Below are 24,856 nucleotides of genomic sequence, written 5' to 3'. Positions count from 1 at the left end.
GTAATTGAATTATATCACTGTGGTATTTGACCCCATGAATCTATGCCCTGGAAACTCGTTAATGTGTGTTACATCTGCGATAGTAAAACAGAACCACACATTTGACAAGTTAGATGATATAATAATATATTCATGTTTGATTAGAGGAAATGTAAACCAATTGACCTTTATTCAAAGATATTACTATGTCATTTTACCTATTTATTTCATATCTCAACAATCTGATAATGTGGTTGAGATGTTTTTTTTTCTGCTATGTTTTGTTAGTAAAGAATCACAATGACCAGCATAGATGATAGACTAGTATTAACAGTAAATCTTGACGTACGTACTGTGCAATGGAATTCAGGTAAATGTCAATGTATAGCAGCTGTGAAACACCATCCTATGCATTTGTTGAGAGTATAGAAATAGATAAGGACATAACGTGATGTTGCATTGGACTAACATGCACTCTAAGCACAGTGGACTGTGTACCCGCCCCCCTGTAGTAAATTTACATATAATGTATTCCTTTTGAATTTCAGTCCATTTAATATATACGTATCAATTAAATGTTGTGAAGGCTTTGCTGTACAATTAGTCATACTAGAAGTAAAAGTACTTAAATTATATTTAAAAAATAATGTAAAAGCCTGTCAGCCCATAAAGTACATGTGCAATGTCTCCACCTAGCGGCATAAATTAGACCCACAGAAACGTTCACCAGACAGCCTTGAAAGTGATATTCCAATCAAATCCAGTCAAAGTAGACTCTTGTTCTGTATTTATTATTGACTATAGCATAATTACTGCTTGGCGTTCTTTAAAACGGATAAATACAAGAAACGGACCTTAAGAATACAACGAATTAGTGTAAACACAAGAACGCAATTTAGGCGTCGCCTTCAAGGTGAATTGAAAATTCTCGTTTAGTCACCCAGCAATCTAATGAAACGTAGATGATGGCCAGCAATATTTAGAGGGTAAAAAAAGGATCGCCCGAACAGGGACTTGAACCCTGGACCCTCAGATTAAAAGTCTGATGCTCTACCGACTGAGCTATCCGGGCTCTGTCTTCAGCAGGCAATGTATGGTATTTCAACAAATTTCTAAGACTCTGTTACAACCTCATTTCTGGTTGCAACCACAACCAATCATATCGCCGTCTGCAACCAAGAATTGGCAACCAATCCGAGACGCCAGTGCAACCAAGGAGTAACCAAGAATTGAAGAGGGTGAGTGGTTTGGCAAAAAGAGACAGGTTTTCAGAATGAAAAGTTACGGATGATGATGACAGATTTACAGGCTGAGAGGATTGTCGGAAGAAGCCCGATACGTTTCTACTCTCAGATTGTCACTGTAAAGGAAAAGAAAGCATTAAAACCATTCAAGGCTAAATACAGCACACGTGTTGGGATTCAATATAGTGTAGGCTTCGACGAGTATGTTGGTTCTTGATAGAAAATGCCCCCCATTCTTTAATTCTTGGTGTAGCAACCTCGATTGATGAGCGATAATCTTCGGATTGGTTGGCGAGTGCAAATCTTGGTTACTTGTTGGTTGCAGACAGTGATATCATAACTAGGTTGTCGCAACCAGAAATGTCATCGACTAACTGGGGGATGTTCATATAGCTACAATGCCAGTTAGCACAATATATTCGCTTGTTTCACTAAACAACATGTGATTCTTGCTCTATTGACAATGCGAAAGAGCCGTCCCTTTATGTTCAATCCACTGCACAACGCGTCCGTGGCAAGAAAACGCTAAACTAAAGCAGTTTCAGATATCAGCCAGAAAATGTTTTTTATTCAATCCATACTACAGCAATATTATCAGGGCTAATGTATATTATACGTTGTTCACTTACAATGTACACGACATCTATATTTATCTTCCTTCACATATGACGTGGCCATTGTGACGTATTTAGTAACCTGTGTACATAGAAAAGCTAGCTCAAATGCGCTGTAGCTACGTAAGGTTTTTGGGACGCCGCAACGTTATATTAGCTGGTGCGTAAACTATCAACAGGTGGCTCCGTGGCGCAATGGATAGCGCATTGGACTTCTAGTCAAGCACTTGAGGAGTGATTCAAAGGTTGTGGGTTCGAGTCCCACCGGAGTCGCATCTTTTGCGGTATTACTTCAAACACAAAACCTGTCTTTAAACTCCTCAGGGCGTATCAAACAATTTTCATGTCTATGCGTTTCTCACGTCAAGTTGATAGAACTATTTTTTATAGCAAATATCTAAATAACATTACATGCTTCTACACCTGCATTGCTTGCTGTTTGGGGTTTTAGGCTGGGTTTCTGTACAGCACTTTGAGATATCAGCTGATGTACGAACCTAACATTATAAACAGTATAAACCCATACGGCAAGCATAAATTAGAACGTTAGCATGTGGCTAATTACACTAGCATGCTCATATAAAGTAGGCTAAGGGGCCGCCATCTTGGAATGGTCACATGACAATAATAACCACTGGAAGCGACCATGAACATAGAATTCGACATACCAATTAGGATCTGAACCCATTGCCCTTTATGGTTATGAGGTCTGGGGTCCGCTCCCCAACCAATAATTCACAAAATGGGACAAACACCAAATTGAGAATGTTCATGCAGAATTCTGCAAATAACGAGACACGTGTGGCGCGGTAGTCTCTAGGACACCACATCGCAGTGCTATCTGTGCCACCAGAGACTCTGGGTTCGAGCCCAGGCTCTGTCGCAGCCGGCGCCGCAGCCGGCGCGACCCGGAGGTCCATGTGGCGACGCCCAATTGGCTTAGCGTCGTCCGGGTTAAGGAGGACCATACAACCTATGTTTATTTATTTTTTATTTTGTACTTGAAATATTCAAGTACAACACTGTAAATTACAACACTGTAAATATACACAATATGACATCTGAAATGTCTCTATTATTTTGGAACCTTTGTAAGTGTAAATGCTTACAGTTAATTTGTTATTGTTTCTTATCGATTTCACTTACTTTGGCAATGTTAACATATGTTTCCCATGCCAATAAATCCCTTACATTGAAATTGAATTGAATGGTCCTTGCAATATCGGTTCCTTGGGACGTCCCTACCGCATTGAAGTTGATTTTTTTTTAATTGGTCGGGTTTGGTACCGTTATGATTGGGACAACGGTAGGGGTTAATTGTAGGGTTTAAGGTAGGGACTTCCCAAGAATCTCGGATAACACTAACCCCAAATGATTGGCCAGAACAGAAAAGGACTTGCCCCTGTATTAACCACGTGACATTGAGACAGGCGTTCCAAAGTTAAAAACAGACTTTGTTTATTTTCTAGTTTGCTGCAGAAAGGTCCACGGATTATTTTCTCTTTGCGCATCGGTTCCCACCCATGCTCTTGTCAGATTTATTCTGAAAGGAGTAGTAGATATATATGAATTTCATTTAAAAAAGTGTCGAATTTATTTGACATTCATTTTTCTACGGCATTTCAAATTTGTTGGGTATTATAGCTGACGTTATATAGCACGAGCAAGCAAGCTGCTTGAGGGTGAGGATTAACGTATTTACATTTTTTTTTTGGCATGCATGTGCATAACACCAATGTTTCCTTTAGGTGCACATTTTGTTTGATTGTTTTGTTCACGCTGTTTTGCATGTTTCTGCTATTTGTTTTCGTGACAGGCCAAACTGTGTGGATCGCTATCAAACGGTAAACAACCAGTTCAAGAGAGCGCCATGGCGACCGAAGTGGAGACATGGACCACCGTTCAAAAGCACGATGGTGAGTTATTTGAATAGCATGTGCACGAATTGCATGGTTAATTCAAGGCAGTAAATCGTTTGGATTGAACGACGAAAACATGTTTGCCCAGTTCGCCTATTGTCTCAAAGGGTTGGGCTGCAGTTCCAGCCACACTCCACCATGTGCTCTATTGCTCGAGCACTTGTATTAGAGCGAACCAGTTGGCAATGTAGCTAGTTAGCAAGTTAATTCGATAGCCAACTCACAAATTGCTGGACGACATATTTGACTATGCATTGTTTTTTTATGGACTATTGTCTCGCTGGGCCCATGTGAAGACTCACTCTAATATGTAACCCATTCTAGACTTGTTTTTCAGTGCATTAACGTCCCTTCCTCTTTGGCGAAAGGCTAACGTATCTGGCTAGCCATTTAGATAGCAATATGTAGTCAACATACTGTGTTGCGCAATCAACCACTAACAGTTATACACTGACCTGTCAAATGTTTCAATTACGGACATTTGCCTACAAATGTAGTTAGTTGTATTTAAAGGGTGTTTTGTGATTTAATGTTACTGCTTTAAAGGAATGTCCATAAACATTCATGCAACATTGCTTTCATTCATGGCCAGTGCTATCGTGTTTTTATTCATAATCTCGGTAATTTGACTAAACGCTATATACCCTGACAAACATGCGGTCAAACGACGAACTGAATTTGTTGTCAAAACACCATCACGCCCCCTTATCAGACGTGCAATCCGTTGCGTGCAATACCATTTTTATTTGGCTACATAAAAGAAAATACTGCAAAGAACATCAACTTTTATGCATATTGGTTAAATTCAACCTGTCATATTGCCCATCCATTTATGCCCATCATTCATTTATGCCAATGTTGAATGGCACGGATTTGTAAAACATCCTATCACATTGACATGAATTTCCCCACTGAGCAAAATGGTCGCATGATGTCTTGCATTGGCCAAAGACATACATGTGGCTATGGACTTCTACATAATAAATGTTTTTCTCCAGTAGAACTCGAGATTAGTAGACACATGCACAACCCTGTGTAACCGATGACTGACTACTCATGCAGAGTTGATAACCAGTGGGAATTTACTGGGTGGGACTTCCTATGGGTGAAGCAAGGATCACATGATTCCATCTGGGTCATCAGGAGGGATCTGTCAATATCAAATGCAGTGTTATGTCACATGCACTGAATACAGTTGTAGACCTTGCAGTGAAATGCTTACTTAGAAGCCCCTAACCAACAACGCAGTTATAAAAAAACTTGCATAAGATTAGATTATACTTGTGAGGCAAATATTCCATAACTGTAAGTGGCAGTAAATTGCCATCCTTGGCTCTATACCTGGTCAAACAACACACTCTGAATGGCAGTATGCACCCTTTCAGTTTGTTTGCCAACTCGTAGTAGTAGAAAAATGTACTACTTCAAAATGAAGATGGCCTCAATGTGCTGCCTGTGTGCACACAGATGCCATAATGGGACGTATATAAAGATGATATCTTTATCATTCTTTACGTTTACCACATACGACTGGGGAAATCTATTTGAACATCCCACCAGCTGGTAGAGACTAGTGGGGAAATGAGTCGATCATCCTTGAGCTCCAAGTGGGAGGTGGAAATGTAGCATTTTGAAGTCAAAATTACCAGTTGGATGCATTCGCGTGCTTTGAGCTCATTTGAGAAACACCCAATTAGCTAATGGCCAACAAGCTGTGTCAACCATAAACTAAAAGTACAGCTATCAGGCTTGTAAACAAATTATAGTGTTAAAAAAACTCATATGAATAGATTGCTTTAAAAAATAATGTTTTGAGTTGCTTTTATCGAGAATTTCCATAGTAGGTAACAGAGGTCACCATGTGGGGGAAGTCGGAGCTCAGCGGCGCTAGACGAGTTAACCACAAGGAAGTACCAGCTGGAGGGCCGTTCAAATGTTGTTTTTATCCCCAGTCATGTGGTAAACAGTCTGATAGATATCATCTTTATATGTCCCAATGTGGCGTCTGTGAGCGCAAGGGCAGTGCCAGTAACGCAATCTCAATTTTGAAGTAGTATAATTTCTTATCTACTACTTCTGATTTGGCAAAAAAAACTGCCGGTGTGCTGCCCTTTATACCTGTTCAAACAAGGTTAGCCATTTACTGCCAGCTACATTTGGGGGGGGGGATGTGTACTAGCGTGTATAATTCATTAGCTGATGACCTGGATGGAATCATGTGATCCTTCACCCACTTTAAAATGGTGGAAGGTTAAGAGCAATGTCCATGTCAAATTTGGTTTTATCTATCTACAGTTTTATCTATGGTGGGAAATTCCCACTTGGTTACTAATGCAGTATCAAGTCTTACAAGATTAGTGACGTGGGCATTATATATATATATATATATATATCTCTCAATCAATAGAAATACTTGACGTAATGCATGTGCTTAATGTGAAATGGATGACATTTTTGTTTATAGTATATAGATTACTATGGTTTGGCGATACGGTTGCAATTGTCTCATTTACAGTTCCTTGCCTACAGTTCCTACTTGGAATATCTGTTGAGGATTAAAAATAAAATAACCACAATTCAGTTTAAATATTTACTAATAAACATTAAATCCAACAAGTGTTCAGCAGAATTAAACCCATGGTTTCATCCTTGTGTCATGTGTGAAAAAAAAGTAATGTTGAGAAATTATTGCTTTTTAAGGCCATTTAGATTATAATTTTTTACAATAAATTCATTATGAAATATTAATTAAAAAATTTGAAATTACTGTGAAATAATACAATATTTCAGTTGTGTGTAATATTTTTTTTTTTAACTTGTTATTTTTCTTATTCCTAAAAGTAATCTCATCTCTGCTCAGGCAGTAGCAACCAAACAGCCAGACTACGTTCTCTGTGCTCCCCATACTGTACTGTCTTTAGTCCTTCTATATAGCTAGGCATGCTGCAGAGCTGTCTGACAATCATTTTACTAGTTCTTCAAAGTAGATCGGACATACTTTTACGCGCTGTCCTTTTCCCTCTCTCTTGAATGTAGTGTTCCCCTCCTCATGTGGTAGGAGATGCATATTCTTGATACCATTTGAACGGAAACACTTTGAAGTTTGTGGAAATGTGAAAGTAATGTAAGAGAATAATAAAAACGACAACTCCCATCAGCCCAGCGTCCCACATACAGTACCAGTCAAAAGTTTAGACAAACCTGCTCAATCCAAGGTTTTTCTTTAGAATAACAGTGAAGACATCACAACTATATTAAATAACACATTTGGAATCATGTAGTAAACGGTGTTAAACAAATCTAAATATATTTGAGATTCTTCAAAGTAGCCCCCCCCCCCCCCCAATATGTAAGGCAAGGAATGTGCACTTTAATGGTACACTCCATGCTTGAGTCATAGTTGTTTCCCATAATGGTGAATACATCTGCACATATGGGCTGTTCCTCTTTCATATGAACTGTGTTGGCGCTAGTCTACTCGAAGAAGGCCTGTTGTGCTTGATTAAATTGCTCAGCTGCTGTGGTGGTGGTAACACTCCCCGTCAAAAACGCCTTTGTGTGTGGGTTGGAGGAGAAACCCTCCCACAGAGACCTATGTGCGTCTATTGAGTAAAACACAACTCTCGGTGAAATAATTTCACCCCTGAAATGATGCAATGCCCACTCCACTGGTGACATGTCTTGCATAGGCATACATATAGCTGAGCAGAAAACTGGAAGAAATTGCATTTGAATAATTTGTTGTATACTTGTTTGAGTTGACTTTCTGATTATACCTGCTTTGAAATGTATTTTAAATTTTGATTATTTATCTGATGCAAGTGTAGCATGTAACCCATCTTTTGAATGGAGTAGCAACTTGCCTATAGAGTATTAACATGATAGGCTACAGTGTTTATTTTAGCAGCATTGTAGGGTACTTCCTGTCCAGAAAATGTTATATAGATGGGAGACCATAGGTAAATATAGGCTTATAAGTATAATGGACTGTGCACTACACTGAAATGTCAAGCTGGATTTGTTTATGGCCTACTGACTACACATAATGCAAGTTGAAATTGTTTTTTGTTTTTTTTAAGGTCCGCTCAGCCGATTTTAATTTTATTTATTTGTTTAAATTTATTTTTCATTTCAAATAAAGGACCGAAAAACAAACCCAGCTGAGAACCGATATATGGCCAGTAAGATATGGCACCCTATTCCCTATCACCCTATGCTATTTGGGATGCAGCTCTTTTAGTGCAAACAATTATTTACTTAAAACAAGGATGTGTCAATTTAAGGGAGGCCAAAAACAACACTTAAAAAAAACCTGCCTAATTCAATAATAGACCTAATGGGAAATCGTCCAATATCTTCCCAGTTAAGCTTATTCTTCCCAGTCAGCTCTGTAGCTAACTTGTCTTTCTGTCCACCCCTTAGTGACAGTTGAACCCCCAACCAACCACACCCCTCTCTCTCTCCCTCCTTAACCCAACTGTAACAACACACCCAAAAAGTCTGATTGTCCTGGATTAAGCCCCATACTGCTTGTTTGTGTTCAGCAGGGCCCCTTGTATAAAGACATTTAGCAACAGAAAACAGTATGTCTTGTAGATCCAGGGAGTATAACCTCTCCTTTACACCTGGTTTGGAGAAAAATTCTCCACACCGAACACAGCCTTGTCAGACAGCAGTTTGGGACTGCATTTCAACATGTGAAGGCCCCCTCCCTTTCCTTGGTTTTAGGGTTGCAAAACTTTGGTAGCTTAACCAAAATGCCCAGGTTTTCTATAAATCCTGGTTGGAGGATTCCTGGATTTCTTAACAGAATCAGAAAAGAATAGGAAGTCTTCCAACCAGGATTTTGGAGAGTTTTGAGAAAGTTGACAGAATTAAAACATTTTTTTTTTAAACTCTACTTTGCGTCCATTACCCCCCTGACGCCAATCTCTTTGGCTGTGAGTGACCTTACTGAACTGTCACCTCACACCAAGCAGCCATTTAGAACTGTGGAACTGGGTCAATTCTCCCAGCTCTCTGAAAACTTTGCTCTACTGACCCCCAGGGCTGACCCTCTCACCACTTCCAAGCCAGTGCCAGGCCTAAACAGTGTACACACACACACTAGGGATGTGACAAATGAAGAACCATTTTGATTAACATTTAAACTGCCAATTTTATACTTTTTCCCCCATTTAAAATGCTAAGGGAAAAAAAAATCCCACGTCAATTCACAATGCGGAATAATGGTCCTATTACATATGCATGACAACTTAATTTCCCAGCCTTAGTGATCTTCCACAGTCAAATACCCTTGAATACACCTCAGCTACTACGTTTGTTTGTCTGCAAGGGTACTCTACGGCTTTTTAAATGACGACACAAAACCTTCACTGGAGATTGTTTCGAAGCGCCACTGAATGGGCATTTTACTTGTCTGTAAAGGAATATCGCTTCTGAAGCGGGACGAACATGTCCATCACTAGGCGACCAGAACTGTCAATCAAATAATCTTGAGCTGCCTGCGTGCCGACCACTCTTTCCTAAAAAAAAAAAGTACTTTTAAAGTTAAATACTGTGAGTTACCAAGTCATTTAGTAAAAAAGAGAACCTTTTCCGCTAGGAATCGACTCATAAAGCCCTATTTGAACAAGATAAGTTTGACTGGGGGAGCAGGAAGGTTATCCCAGTCCTAAAAACCTACTGTTTTTCAGCAAACTCCTAGGACCTCTGATAGTACTTATCCTGTGCGAATCCTCAATCCTGTGTATCGAGGGATATTATAAACAGGTGCTGCACCCAGTTTGGGTAAGAACACGGAAACAAATTGCTATGCACGTAGCCTACAGATAAATGATCCGTTTTTGTCAAATATCATCTTTCCTAGTGCCATACATATCTTTTAAAAGATTAAGTGGATGATATCGTACCAATGGATTGATAAATTGCCAAATATGTCAGGTTAAAGTTCATGGTTCTTAGAGCCGATCTGTTACCAACTATTAACTATTATTATTGATATAGTTTTTTTACATATTGGATCTCAACATTTTTTTACTTTTACATTACCATGTAGTTTGACCAATAAAATCGATTGACAGGGATGTGGACGTACTCTGTATACATGTTCCCAAAAGAAATCTGTTTTGGGAAAACGGTCAAATGCATTTTCTCCGTCGACCACACGCACTTTAAACATTTGGATAATAAAGCATTTAAAGGCTGACATTAGTCGATTTTAATACTGCTGACAGCCAAAATACTAGCTCCACCCATAACTTTTTGACTTTTAAACATTGCCTTTGCAGATCGCTCATCTTCAACCATCAGTGAGTCGATAGCTTGAATAGTCTCGCTGGAAATGGAATACAATGTAAACATTTTCAGCATACAGTAAAGACCAGCAGTCAATTTTATTTAAGCAAATTTGTTTTGATTCATTAGGTTTACTTTACAGTATTGCAGCCTACTATTCCTGTTCATTTTCCTGGACTTTCGCGTTCGGCGTAACTCAAGCGAATGGCACTGTCCGAGACCATAATCCCCAAGTCTAACAGTATTTTAATTTTACCGACATGGCTGCTTTCTCTTCTCTGTGCTGGAGTTCTTTTAAAACTTCTTAATGCTTGGCATCCCGCTAGCAGGACAACTTCCGGTGAAACTGGAAAATAAATAATCATGAAAATGATGGATATTAAACATTTATGTACATACAAGTGTCTTATATCGGTTAAAAGGTTAAATTCCTGTTAATCTACCCGCACTGTCTGATTTTACAGTAGGCTTTACAGCTAAAACATGCCATGCGATTGTTTGAGAACAGCTCCCCACATCAAAATATTTTTTCGCTGGCACAGGTTTCATACATTCACAAATAGCCATTTTAAATATTCACTTTAAAAAAAAAATCTTCCTCTGATTTTGTTATCCAAAGGGTCCCAGCTACAACATGTAGTGTCATTTGGTTAGATTCAAACCTTCGACACACACTTGTTAAAAAAAAAAAACACAAGTAGAAGAACTAGTTTCTAGCACTTTCAGTTCCCTATACAGTCTGTGACAACCTACATGGCCTCAGGCTACATATCATTGCATTACACATGTCAAAGGGCATGTGTCCAGTACAAGCTTCTCAGAGAGGTATAATGTTACCTTTGCTTGTTAGGTATCGCATTTTTTTGTTTTTGTGGTTTACAATACTTGACTTGGCAGAACCCTAGTTTCCTCTCTGCTCTCCTCTCGTTTTCTTCCTGTTTCCAATTGGCCAGGCCTGTTTTTGGCTGGTTGACATTGATCTTCCCCTAATTTACTGGTCTGCCATGTGCCTATTTGAAGGGAGTTGGAGGACGACGAGGGACTTGGTCAGTTGTTTACACCCTGGCAGGCCCAGTGAGCGTTTTTGACCGACGGTAGGCCGGCCCACGCTTGTTTAGAATCGGATAGCGAGGACTCTGTTGGACCTTTTACACCCCGTAGGAATCTTGTTCACTTGATCCATGTACAAAACGTCTCACCGGCTGCTAGCTCGTTGACTTACTCGTGGGGTCCTGGCTCATCTAGCCCTTCTAGGAGAGCAGGCACACAGGCTTTATCCTAAAGTGCACTGCTTTTAAACTGGGCCCACTGGGCGTAAAGTAGTGCAACAGCTTGGGAAACAGGGTGCCATTTTAGATGCAGGCACATACAGCACTCATGGACAGGAAAAGTGGTTTGGCTGGTGATGGCTCCACTCCAGTCTCCAGACAATACTGGATCAGCTCTGTGGTTGGGCCGCCCTCCTCTTCCCTGTAATCTATAGGGTCGTGTCTCCTCTTAGGGCTCAGCGGTGGGCTTTGTAGGAGGGCTCTGGGGTATTCATTACACCCGAAGAAATTCCTTCTCCTCTTGAGGGGTCATTTGACTGGCTGTGGGCTAGCACTGCCATATGTAGTCAGACCCACGCTGAGTGGTAGTTTCGAGATGCACACTAGAAGGATAGGGGAAAAGTGCTCACGTCATAATTTTTCTGTGTTTTTTTTGTGTTGTGTGATCAGTCTCCATAATAAATTGGGATTAGTGGGCCCTGGTGTTGTAAGGGCAGCGGCCTTTAAGTCTTCTGTGTGCACACGCTACCGTGTGCCTGCAAAACAGTTGTGCGCCAAACACTTTTAACATATGGAAGCGGGCCAACTATGCTTTGGGTAGTCCTGGTTAGTAAGACGATGTGACTTCAGAATGTGACCAGCATAATGCATTTTATCTCTTTCTCCTGGTCTGTTTATTGTAGCTCGAAAGGTGTTTTTAGACTTGGGTGTAGACCATTAGCCACGTTTTGGTTCGCATAAGTTGTCAGTGTGGACTTTGCATGTGTTGTCTGTGTGGCCTCTTTAAATCGCCTTATTAAGCTTTGTAGTGTGAGCAGCCAAGAGGGATTCTAACAGCTGGTAACGTCCCACACCGCCTGAGCGTGCTCTGCTGTTTGAGCTGACATGTTGATGGTGGAACTGGAGAGATTGAAGCGCTATCATTGACGAAACCATTGGCTAGTCATTATTACTAGAATCTAACCCCCCCCCAAAAAATGGCTTTATCATAAAATAGGGCGGAGGCTTAACACTGTTGACAGAGAAAGGTATAGGCCTAGTCTAAGCTGGACTATTTACCATTAAGACTACTTTTTATGATTAGGGATTTATGGCTTTATGGGCCTACGCAGTTAGTAAAACTCTTTAAACTCTGTAGGGCCCCATTTGATCATAAAGTTGATGTTGCATCATTTTCTAGAAGTGGCAGTTTAAACAATAACAAAGATCTTCCTGGCTCTGTTTGACTAAAGGCATTGGGATGGGTCTGGAGAAATGGAACCACTCTCAAATGTATAGACTGGGCTATCGACGCAAGGATGAGTTTTTATCATGTTTTGGTTGCGATACAATGTTTGTTTATGAGCATTGGAGTAAAACAAGCATATGTCTTGGATTCTGATGGGATAGGGCAGTTCAACTAAGCTCATGAGGCATTTATAGGTTATATTTGTCAAGAATCAATGGTTACACGTAATTTAGAAGTCACAAAATTGATGGGCTTCAGATGGGCCCCCCCCCCCCCCAGATGCCCCCCCCCTCCAGTACAGCACACAAATATAGACACGGGCATATTTTGCCATGGCAGAACAGTGAAGCACTTTGGTTGTTGGTCTAAAGGTTCAATATGCACAAATCGCTCCGCCATTTCCATTCATGGGCGGCGTATATGGAAATGACCATGAGATATATTTTTCAATACAGTTTAAACAAACTATTGTTTGAAGTTTATCAATAAATTATCATATTTGTAGCTAATTTTTAAACTCCTGCAGTCAACTAGGAGATATTTCACCTGTCACATTATTTTACATGAAGCTTACTGTAGTTCCCCAGAACAGTTGAGCTAGTCACGTGTTAGTTTGCCCATCGCACACAATTGGAGAAAGCGGGAGCAGAAGAGTCCCGCTGTGTATTGACGGGTGGGCCAGTTATCAAAGTCGCTGCTTCAAATCCCTGTGTCGACTAGGTGAAAAATCTGATGTGCCCTTGAGCAAGGAACTTTACCTTAATTGCTCCTGTAAGTCGCTCTGGATAAGAGCATCTGCTAAATGACTAAAATGTATATTTTACCGAGTTCATATGAGGAAATCAGTCCATTGAAATAAATCCATTGGGCCCTAATCTATGGATTTCACTTGACTTGGAATACAGATATGCATCTTAAAAAAAAAAAAAATGGGCCTAAGGATCTCGTCACGGTATTTTTGAGCATTCAAATTGCCAATTGATAAATGCTGCTATTCGTTGTCTGTAGCTTACGCCTGCCAATACCATAACCTCGCCGCCTCCATGGGGCTCTCTGTTCACAATGGTGACATCCGCAAACTGCTCGCCCACACGACGCCATACACGTGGTCTGCGGTTGTAAGGCCGTTAGAGGCGGCTTACGGTAGAGAAATTAACATTCAATTCTCTGGCGACAGCTCTAGTAGACATCTTATTTACATTTACATTACATTTAAGTCATTTAGCAGACGCTCTTATCCAGAGCGACTTACAAATTGGTGCATTCACCTTATGACATCCAGTGGGACAGTCACTTAACAATAGTGCATCTAAAACTTAAGGGGGGGGTGAGAGGGATTACTTATCCTATCCTAGGTATTCCTTAAAGAGGTGGGGTTTCAGGTGTCTCTGGAAGGTGGTGATTGACTCCGCTGTCCTGGCGTCGTGAGGGAGTTTGTTCCACCATTGGGGGGCCAGGGCAGCGAACAGTTTTGACTGGGCTGAGCGGGAGCTGTACTTCCTCAGTGGTAGGGAGGCGAGCAGGCCAGAGGTGGATGAACGCAGTGCCCTTGTTTGGGTGTAGGGCCTGATCAGAGCCTGGAGGTACTGAGGTGCCGTTCCCCTCACAGCTCCGTAGGCAAGCACCATGGTCTTGTAGCGGATGCGAGCTTCAACTGGAAGCCAGTGGAGAGAACGGAGGAGCGGGGTGACGTGAGAGAACTTGGGAAGGTTGAACACCAGACGGGCTGCGGCGTTCTGGATGAGTTGAAGGGGTTTAATGGCACAGGCAGGGAGCCCAGCCAACAGCAGTAATCCAGACGGGAGATGACAAGTGCCTGGATTAGGACCTGCGCCGCTTCCTGTGTGAGGCAGGGTCGTACTCTGCGGATGTTGTAGAGCATGAACCTACAGGAACGGGCCACCGCCTTGATGTTGGTTGAGAACGACAGGGTGTTGTCCAGGATCACGCCAAGGTTCTTGGCGCTCTGGGAGGAGGACACAATGGAGTTGTCAACCGTGATGGCGAGATCATGGAACGGGCAGTCCTTCCCCGGGAGGAAGAGCAGCTCCGTCTTGCCGAGGTTCAGCTTGAGGTGGTGATCCGTCATCCACACTGATATGTCTGCCAGACATGCAGAGATGCGATTCGCCACCTGGTCATCAGAAGGGGGAAAGGAGAAGATTAATTGTGTGTCGTCTGCATAGCAATGATAAGAGAGACCATGTGAGGTTATGACAGAGCCAAGTGACTTGGTGTATAGCGAGAATAGGAGAGGGCCAAGAACAGAGCCCTGGGGGACACCAGTGGTGAGAGCGCGTGGTGAGGAGACAGATTCTCGCCACGCCACCTGGTAGGAGCGACCTGTCAGGTAGGACGCAATCCAAGCGTGGGCCGCGCCGGAGATGCCCAACTCGGAGAGGGTGGAGAGGAGGATCTGATGGTTCACAGTATCGAAGGCAGCCGATAGATCTAGAAGGATGAGAGCAGAGGAGAGAGAGTTAGCTTTAGCAGTGCGGAGCGCCTCCGTGATACAGAGGAGAGCAGTCTCAGTTGAATGACTAGTCTTGAAACCTGACTGATTTGGATCAAGAAGGTCATTCAGAGAGAGATAGCGGGAGAGCTGGCCAAGGACGGCACGTTCAAGAGTTTTGGAGAGAAAAGAAAGAAGGGATACTGGTCTGTAATTGTTGACATCGGAGGGATCGAGTGTAGGTTTTTTCAGAAGGGGTGCAACTCTCGCTCTCTTGAAGACGGAAGGGACGTAGCCAGCGGTCAGGGATGAGTTGATGAGCGAGGTGAGGTAAGGGAGAAGGTCTCCGGAAATGGTCTGGAGAAGAGAGGAGGGGATCGGGTCAAGCGGGCAGGTTGTTGGGCGGCCGGCCGTCACAAGACGCGAGATTTCATCTGGAGAGAGGGGAGAAAGAGGTCAGAGCACAGGGTAGGGCAGTGTGAGCAGAACCAGCGGTGTCGTTTGACTTAGCAAACGAGGATCGGATGTCGTCCACCTTCTTTTCAAAATGGTTGACGAAGTCATCTGCAGAGAGGGAGGAGGGGGGGAGGGGGAGGAGGATTCAGGAGGGAGGAGAAGGTGGCAAAGAGCTTCCTAGGGTTAGAGGCAGATGCTTGGAATTTAGCGTGGTAGAAAGTGGCTTTAGCAGCAGAGACAGAGGAGGAAAATGTAGAGAGGGAGTGAAAGGATGCCAGGTCCGCAGGGAGGCGAGTTTTCCTCCATTTCCGCTCGGCTGCCCGGAGCCCTGTTCTGTGAGCTCGCAATGAGTCATCGAGCCACGGAGCGGGAGGGGAGGACCGAACCGGCCTGGAGGATAGGGGACATAGAGAGTCAAGGGATGCAGAGGGGGAGGAGAGGAGGGTTGAGGAGGCAGAATCAGGAGATAGGTGGGAGAAGGTTTGAGCGGAGGGAAGAGATGATAGGATGGAAGAGGAGAGAGTAGCGGGGGAGAGAGAGCGAAGGTTGGGACGGCGCGATACCATCCGAGTAGGGGCAGTGTGGGAGGTGTTGGATGAGAGCGAGAGGGAAAAGGATACAAGGCAGTGGTCGGAGACTTGGAGGGGAGTTGCAATGAGGTTAGTGGAAGAACAGCATCTACTAAAGATGAGGTCGAGCGTATTGCCTGCCTTGTGAGTAGGGGGGGAAGGTGAGAGGGTGAGGTCAAAAGAGGAGAGGAGTGGAAAGAAGGAGGCAGAGAGGAATGAGTCAAAGGTAGACGTGGGGAGGTTAAAGTCGCCCAGAACTGTGAGAGGTGAGCCGTCCTCAGGAAAGGAGCTTATCAAGGCATCAAGCTCATTGATGAACTCTCCGAGGGAACCTGGAGGGCGATAAATGATAAGGATGTTAAGCTTGAAAGGGCTAGTAACTGTGACAGCATGGAATTCAAAGGAGGCGATAGACAGATGGGTAAGGGGAGAAAGAGAGAATGACCACTTGGGAGAGATGAGGATCCCGGTGCCACCACCCCGCTGACCAGACGCTCTCGGGGTGTGCGAGAACACGTGGGCGGACGAAGAGAGAGCAGTAGGAGTAGCAGTGTTGTCTGTGGTGATCCATGTTTCCGTCAGTGCCAAGAAGTCGAGGGACTGGAGGGAGGCATAGGCTGAGATGAACTCTGCCTTGTTGACCGCAGATTGGCAGTTCCAGAGGCTACCGGAGACCTGGAACTCCACGTGGGTCGTGCGCGCTGGGACCACCAGAGTAGGGTGGCCGCGGCCACGCGGTGAGGAGCGTTTGTATGGTCTGTGCAGAGAGGAGAGAACAGGGATAAACAGACACATAGTTGACAGGCTACAGAAGAGGCTACGCTAATGCAAAGGAGATTGGAATGACAAGTGGACTACACGTCTCGAATGTTCAGAAAGTTAAGCTACGTAGCAAGAATCTTATTGACTAAAATGATTAAAATGATACAGTACTGCTGAAGTAGGCCAGCTGGCAGTGGGTGCGTTGTTGACACTACACTAATCAAGTCGTTCCGTTGAGTGTAATAGTTTCTGCAGTGTTGCTATTCGGGGGCTAGCTGGCTAGCTAGCAGTGTTGTTTACGTTACGTTGCGTTAAAAGAACGACAATAGCTGGCTAGCGAACCTAGAAAATCGCTCTAGACTACACAGTCAGCATGCCAATTGCACGCTCCCTCAACTTGAGACATCTGTGGCATTGTTGTGACTAGTGATGCACTGATATGACATTTTTGGCTGATATCTGATATTTTCCTTGCCTAAAAAAAGGAAAACCAATATTTTAAATTTTAGCAGCCTTTAAGCATTCTAGTACAGCTAAATAATTAGACCGCTGCGTCCATGTGCGTGTGATAAGGCACTGCATCTCAGTGCAAGAGGGGTCACGACAGTCCCTTGTTCGAATCCAGGCTGTATCACATCCGGCGGTGATTGGGAGTCTCATAGGGCGGTGCACAATTTGGCCCAGCGTCTACCGGGCAGTCATTGTAAATGAGAATTTGTTCTTCACTGACTTCCCTAGTTAAATAAAGGTTACACACACACACCAGTGAGCAAAAAGTTTATTTTGTTGACATTTACATATGTCCCCATTACCAGTAAAACAATCAACTGATTTCTTTCACTTACTTGCTGTGCTGTTTCGTTGTTCATTTGTTCAGTCTTTTTATTCTCAACCAGGATTTCTATGGAACGCCGTTTGGGTCTTGCGTGTCAAAAAAAATAACATGACATAATCTGTTTCGGTAGCTATAGCTAGCTAACTATATAGCTAGGTGTCATCTAAAATAACACTAATTTGTAAGACCATTCTGATAAATGGTGGTCAGACCCATCTGTGAAGCTAGCCACAATAGTGGACCTTGCGGTTAGCCTTCAAAATAAAAGTGTGGTATAATTCTGTTTGTATTCATTTGCATCACTGTCAATGACACTTATTTTGAAGGCAACCCCAAATTCCACTTGAGCCGTATTCTGACTAGTTTCACAACACATAAACCGTTCCAGTCGAGCCTCACTAGCCAGATGACGCTAGCTGGCTGCTTGTAACGTTAGCTTTGGGAAACTGGGTTAAGTAGCTGGCTGACTATTTATTTTCATGAACTGAAGTTCAATTTCAATAGGCGAACAACAAGTGGCAACCTAGCTAAAACTTACTCTCAAGGATTCCTAAATCATTGCTAAGAATATTGAATGACTGCAGTTTCTACTGGTCATTGTTTTCAGGCTGGTTGTATTGGTGCTAGCTAGGTACCAAGCTAAAGCTAGCTACCCCAGATGTTGCGGTCAAACAAATAATGCTTTATTACCAACGGGGTATTGTAAACACATCTTTCGTGACTGTTGGCTTGTTTGCAGGCTTTTTTTTGTATAGCTTTGACAGTGCTACTGTATCTTTTTTGACAAAAAGTCCTAAACGTCGTTCCATAGTATGTATGTCGTGAAGCTAATATCAGTGACGCTATTACTGTGTAACTCCGGTAGGGCAACATCTGAAAAATAGTGCACTTGGTAGTGTGTACCGGTGCTCGAAAATACATTAGACAACACATTCGACAGACGTGCAATGCTATTTGGCTGCCAGCCACAAGTAAATGGAAAAAGCTTAATGGAAAAACATCTTCTTTGCAAAAATAATGCATGGTCATCATTTCTAATTTTTATCCTAGAAAGAATGTAGCCAGCTATATTTCTTAATGTTTTGCTTAAAATGAATCTGCCATTCTACCTGAGAAATGTAGCTACACATCAGTCAGAGCACTTTCTGCTGATAGAATTCTCAGTGAGCACAAAATTAGTCTTCGAAATTACAATAAGAAGCATTTTTTTCCCCCTTAATTTTGTGATATCCAAAGTTATTTATGGTCTCATCGCGATAGGCGAAGGTTGAGTCATGCTTCCTACAAAGCATGACCTGCCAAGTGCCGCGGCTTCTTAAAACACTGCTCGCTTAACCTGGAAGCCAGCCACACCATTCAACTGATAAGCCGCGTCAGCTTGCAGGCGCCTGTCCCGCCACGAGTCGCTAGAGTGCGATGAGCCAAGGAAATCCTCCTGGCCAAAACCCCCTCCTAACCCGGACGATGCTGGGACAATTGTGCACTGCCTTAAATGGCTCCCGGTCACGGTCGGCACCTCAGCACCATGATGCAGTGCCTTAAATCTTGCTACACTCCTGAGAGGCACAGCAGTCTATTTTTGGGGGCTAGTTGTCTAAGTAAGTGGCTGATTAAATAAAGAGATGGGCATCATATAGTGTTAGCTTTCTGCCTTGTTTGAGAATCTGTACAGCTGCTGCTGTCTTGTTTTTTTCCCCCCTCGTTTTCTCTCAGTTCTTGGCCCCTCTGCTTCTCAGAGCAGGTAGGCCTGTTGCCCTAGTGACTCCACACATACACAGCTTGTACACATGCTGCTCCAGAGCCTGTACTGTGCTTCCTTCAGACAAGCATGCATCTCAACTTTGTTGTCTCTCATTCACATTCGCTTGTAAACTTACCACAAATGACAAGCTCCTACCTTATACAGTTGAAGTCTAAAGTTTACATACACCTTAGCCAAATACATTTAAACTCAGTTTTTCACAACTCCTGACATTTAATCCTAGTAAAAATTCTTAGGTCAGTTAGGATCACAACTTTATTTTAAGAATGTGAAGTGTCAGAATATTAGTAGAGTGATATATTTCAGCTTATTTCTTATCACATTCCCAGTGGGTCAGAAGTTTACATACACTCCATTTGTATTTGGAAGCATTGCTTTTTAAATAGTTTAACTTGGATCAAACATTTCGGGTAGCCTCCCACAAGCTTCCCGCAATAAGTTGGGTGGATTTTGGCCCATTCCTCCTGACAGAGCTGGTGTAACTGAGTCAGGTTTGTAGGCCTCCTTGCTTGCACACGCTTTTTCAGTTCTGCCCAAAAATGTTCTCTGGGATTGAGGTCAGGGCTTTGTGATGGCCACTCCAATACCTTGACTTTGTTGTCCTTAAGCCATTTTGCCACAACTTTGGAAGACCCATTTGCGACCAATTTGCGGGTTTGGAGCAGTGGCTTCCTCCTTGCTGAGTGGCCTTTCAGGTTATGTTGATGTAGGACTCGTTTTATTGTGTACTTTTGTACCAGTTTCCTCCAGCATCTTCACAAGATCCCTTGCTGTTGTTCTGGGATTGATTTGCACTTTTCGCAGCAAAGTACGTTCATCTCCATGAGACAGAACACATCTCCTTCCTGAGCGGTATGACGGCTGTGTGGTCCCATGGTGTTTATACTTGCGTACTATTGTTTGTACAGATGAACGTGGTACATTCAGGCGTTTGGAAGTTGCTCCCAAGGATGAACCAGACTTGTGGAGGTCTACAATTAGTTTTCTGCGGTCTTGGCAGATTTCTTTTGATTTTCCCATGATGTCAAGCAAAGAGGAACTGAGTTTGAAGGTAGGCCTTGAAATACATCCACAGGTACACCTCCAATTGACTCTAATGATGTCAATTAGCCTATCGGAAGCTTCTAAAGCCATGACATCATTTTCTGGAATTTTCCAAGCTGTTTCAAGGCACAGTCAACATAGTGTATTTAAACTTCTGAGCCACTGGAATTGTGATAGTGAAATAATCTGTCTGTAAACCATTGTTTTAAAAATTACTTGTGTCATGCATAAAGTAGATGCCAAAACTATAGTTTGTTAACAAGACATTGGTTGAGTGGTTGAAAAACGTGTTTTAATGACTCCAACCTAAGTGTATGTAAACTTCCGACTTCAACTGTATGTATACCTTTGCGCTAGATTGGCTATCTTTGTAATTTGTTTTTGTTGTTAGCATGTTTAGCTAGCAGCCCCCGTGGAAACTAAAACTCACATTTCTATGTGAATTTGGTCGTGTTACCCGAAAAGTTACATATTGCAGCTTTAAGCTATGCAGATAGGATACGGCAGTCACTCTGCGCTACCAGTTACCTTGCAAGGTGCTCTTAACTCCAAGTAAAATGAAGTTTAGTACCATATGAGCCTGTGTCAACTGGCCAGTTTGGGCACGATAATTGGCTAACCATTAAACTAGATGTTCATGTAACCATTGAATGAAAGGGATTATCTTAGTTAACTTCACAGTTCGACTGCATACAAGTGTTATCTGCAATTCTTATAGATGTTGTAGACATTATTTTAAGGATAACAGCTGTCCTGTCCATAAAAAGCCACCAGTCTCAATTTACACTAGACATTGTCCATAGTGCCAAAATAACAAATTATCTCATGCCTGCAAGTCATTCTTACAGTGATATCTGTCAGGGAAATTAGTGTCTTTGAACATCCTCCAAGCCCTTGGAAAGTTTAGCATTTTCCTTGATTTACTGGCTCTCTGTAATCCTTTCATTATTATAATTTCATCACTGTGACTGGACACACTTCTGCTTGGGGATTTTGATTGTCATTAGTAGTAGGAGTGCTGGCAGTTGACATGTTTCCACAGACCTTAAACTTTTGAATATCCATCCCCATAACTTGCAACTTAACAATGTAGGATACACAAACAAATTCATACCTCGTTGTCAAAGGTGCATTCTGCAGTCTCTGTCCCCCTGTGGCCACTGGAAGAACTGCAAACATTGTTTAATTTAAAAAAAGAAGTAAACTATGCAGACAAGTATTTAAGCCAACCAGGGTGCGGTCCTGCTGGTTCAATGTTATTAATATTTACATGAAATTGATTAAACTCACACGGCCTGTCCTTGTATCCAATCGCAGGGGTGTTATCCTTTGACGACGATGTGGATATGGACCATCCCTATTGCGATGAGGACGAGGCGGCGCTCGAGGCGGAGGTGAACGGCAACTGGACGCCACAGGAGAAGGCACTCCACGAGGCGCGGCTGAAGGCCAAGGCCAAGCGGCGTGTGCGCAAGTCGTCATCCCGCAGCGAGTCACTCTCAGAGTCGCTGTCGGGTGAATTGGCCGACGGCGATTCCCACAGCCCCAAGGGCAAAGTCCCCGTCCCCAACGACCGCAAGTCCAGGACAGGCAAGGGCCGGGGCCTGCCTAAGAAAGGTCTGTGCTATGCTAATAATGGTTGAGATAGATGGAAGTCATCTACTCTGTAAGCGGTGGTGGTCTAGTACCAGTTTGTCTGGGGCCATAGGTTTTTGTTTAGGATTGAAGTCTGGTAAACTGATCATAGAGCAGTGCTTATGGCTGAGGTAATCTCCCTGGGTTCACAAAACCATCTATCCTAAACGTGTCTCTAGTGCTAACTGACTAGCTCTGATGTTGATGTGGTCTTTACACTACAGGTGGCGCAGGGGGTAAAGGTGTATGGGGAGCAGCAGGTATGGTGTACGAGGTAGAGGAACCAGATGTCAAGGACCCCAACTACGACGAGATTGCACAGGTAAGAGGGGGCACGGGCAAGGTATGCGTGTGTAAACGACATGGGCTCTCTCCTACCCCAACCTATACGATAGAGCCTCTGCACGCACCCCTCTCTTCTCATGTACACCAGTGTCCCCACAATCCATGTCCCAAATTGTTACTACAAAGACAACAGTTGCTTAGATGAGGGGGCCAGGGTTGGGTTCTTTCTGTAGTTGTTTTGTGCTGAGCTCTTTTTTTGAACTAGCTTTGTTCAGAAGTGGCCAATCGTCACAAAGCCGCGGCCCGTGTTGGATCATACCACTTTATGGGTTGTGGAAAATGAACATGCTTATGGTGACTGCTGGGATTGGCGGTGAATGCAGGGGCCACATGTTCCCAGACAATCTGATATTGTCCATACAAAGTCCACAACTGGGTCATGGTCATCAGGACACATTTTGTAACTGAAAACTAAAACCAGCGTTTCTCCATTTCGGGCTGCTTTCTTCCTTTTCGTGCCGACTGAACACAACCCTGTAGTTAACATCCATAATGATGAGTCGTACATCCTCTTGTATCTTTTTGAATGGGATCAGAATAGACCATTTTATTTGTATTCTTTTCTGGGTGAAATATCTTCCATTTTAAATCATGAAGGTAGACTTGTTCTGTCATACGCCATTTATGACAAGTCATTTCGTATATTCCACTATATACTTTAGGATGGCGAGTGTTTATTATTATTTTTTAGAAACTTTTATCAGTTAATAGTGGATGTCGAAGGTGTTTGCTATTCTGTGTAGTGAGAAAGTGCCTCCAAGGCTATTCATCGAGAGAGAAACTTAAAAGAAACCGTACTGGAGCAGTAGTGCCGTGGCAGCAGGTAACTAGGACAGAGTTGGTGACAGGAGTTGCAGGACAATACCAGAACCGGTCATTGGTGTAGCCTGAACATTTTTGGTTGTTGTTAAAGGTCAAGCATACATCTGAAACTTGGAGAGAGAACCGGAAAGGGAGTCGGTGTGTTGAGTAATTGCTTAAACAACGACTGTATATGTCGGCAGCACTTGGCACAGAACTGCTATCATGCTGTTACATTTGCCATATCCTGGCCATTCAGCCTAAATATGATGGCAGTTATTATTGACCCCTGCTCTACACCTTTGCAGGGGTCCAATACCAGTGCAGTCAAATGTGATTTCCTGTGTTTTATACACATTTCCACAATAGTTTAGAATAATACTGTGAAATTGTAAAAAAAAAAAAAATGATTATCCCCTTTTTTTTTTAGCAAAATGAAATGTGTAGGTGGGAGTTTTGCCCTTCCATGGGGATATCACTATGTTGTATATTAGTTAATAGACCAATGAGAAAGGGTTCCAAATCAAATTTTCCACTCCCCACTCAGACAGACCTAGCAAAACTCTTGCTTGAGAAATTGCTCTTTGCTAAGAAGCTATTGATTTTGGACAATTAAACTCTCACAGTAAGGTACTTAATTGCTACCCAGAAATAATTTGATTTTGAGATAAAAATGGCTGCACTGAATTTAACAAATGCAACCAGTAGCATTTCAGATTACAGCCTAATCCTGCCTAATGAGCGGGCCGGCCGTGTTGACGTTATTAGATTGCTATTCCTGACCTACAATGTCTGTGGTTTAACTTTAAAGGGAGACACCGTGTATGCCACTGTTGTTCCAGAGCTGGACGAGAGGGAACTGGAGAAGACCGTCAACCCCATCGTACAGGAGTACTTTGAGCACGGGGACACAAAAGAAGTCCAAGTATGTGTTTGACGTTGAACTAAAGAGAGGAAGAGGTTGGATGGAGGGTTGGTTGGTTATTTGAGAAGGTCTTTAGGTGGCGGTGCATCTATTTTCTTTTACTGTTTTGTCTCAAAACTATGCAGGGTCCCGACTTATATGTCATTTTACTTCACGTTAAATGCCTTTTCTGTGTGTGTGTGTTTCTCTGTGTACACCCCAACCCCTCTTCCACTCCCAGATGCTGCTGAGGGACCTGAACCTGGGCCACCACAAGTACGAGTTCTCCAGCCTGGCTGTGTCTCTGTCTTTGGAGGGCAAGGCCAGCCACCGGGAGCTCACCTCCAGGCTGCTCCGTGACCTGGTCGGCAAGGAGCTCTCGGAGTCCGACATGGCCCGCGCCTTCGATAAGATCCTCAAAGAGCTGCCCGACCTTATGCTGGACACGCCAGAGGCTCCACAGGTACTGGATGGGGGAAGGACTTGTTAGACAAATACTTGGGCTACATCACAAATGGCACTTTATTCCCTATTTAGTACACTACTTTTGACAAGGGCCCATGGCTCTCTGGTCTGAAGTAGTGTACTATATAAGGAATAAATAGGGTGCCATTTGATATGCAATCATTATACATTTTTCTTTCAGACAAATTATAATTTGTCATGCTGCTTTAAACCCAACCCTCTAATTTAAAGAGAATAACCGATCATCTACTCTAGTTTGACTTTTTAATTCTCTCCA

At 43.0% G+C, this 24,856-nt stretch overlaps 1 protein-coding gene and 2 non-coding genes across 3 annotated transcripts in view; 2 read left to right on the top strand and 1 right to left on the bottom strand.

The window, feature by feature from the left end:
* Positions 1–978: 978 nt before the first annotated feature.
* On the bottom strand, positions 979–1,051 carry trnak-uuu. Its single transcript has one exon. It is a non-coding gene; the product is annotated as a tRNA-Lys (tRNA).
* Positions 1,052–2,018: 967 nt separating this feature from the next.
* trnar-ucu lies at positions 2,019–2,110 on the top strand. Its single transcript is given in 2 exon segments — positions 2,019–2,055; positions 2,075–2,110. It is a non-coding gene; the product is annotated as a tRNA-Arg (tRNA).
* Positions 2,111–3,283: 1,173 nt separating this feature from the next.
* Positions 3,284–24,856, top strand: part of LOC124002021 (programmed cell death protein 4-like) — a 34,126-nt gene continuing 12,553 nt past the window's right edge. Inside the window, exons 1-6 of the mRNA XM_046309233.1 lie at positions 3,284–3,519; positions 3,654–3,753; positions 21,747–22,046; positions 22,289–22,386; positions 24,022–24,135; positions 24,356–24,577. Coding sequence (XP_046165189.1) covers positions 3,708–3,753; positions 21,747–22,046; positions 22,289–22,386; positions 24,022–24,135; positions 24,356–24,577 — 780 coding nt within the window. The 5' untranslated portion in view covers positions 3,284–3,519; positions 3,654–3,707. The remainder of the gene's footprint in view (positions 3,520–3,653; positions 3,754–21,746; positions 22,047–22,288; positions 22,387–24,021; positions 24,136–24,355; positions 24,578–24,856) is intronic.

Source organism: Oncorhynchus gorbuscha, linkage group LG17, assembly GCF_021184085.1.
Source record: "Oncorhynchus gorbuscha isolate QuinsamMale2020 ecotype Even-year linkage group LG17, OgorEven_v1.0, whole genome shotgun sequence".
Classification (NCBI taxonomy): Eukaryota; Metazoa; Chordata; class Actinopteri; order Salmoniformes; family Salmonidae; genus Oncorhynchus; species Oncorhynchus gorbuscha.
The sequence above is the reverse complement of the archived record's forward strand: the minus strand, read 5'-3'. Positions and strand labels throughout refer to the sequence as shown.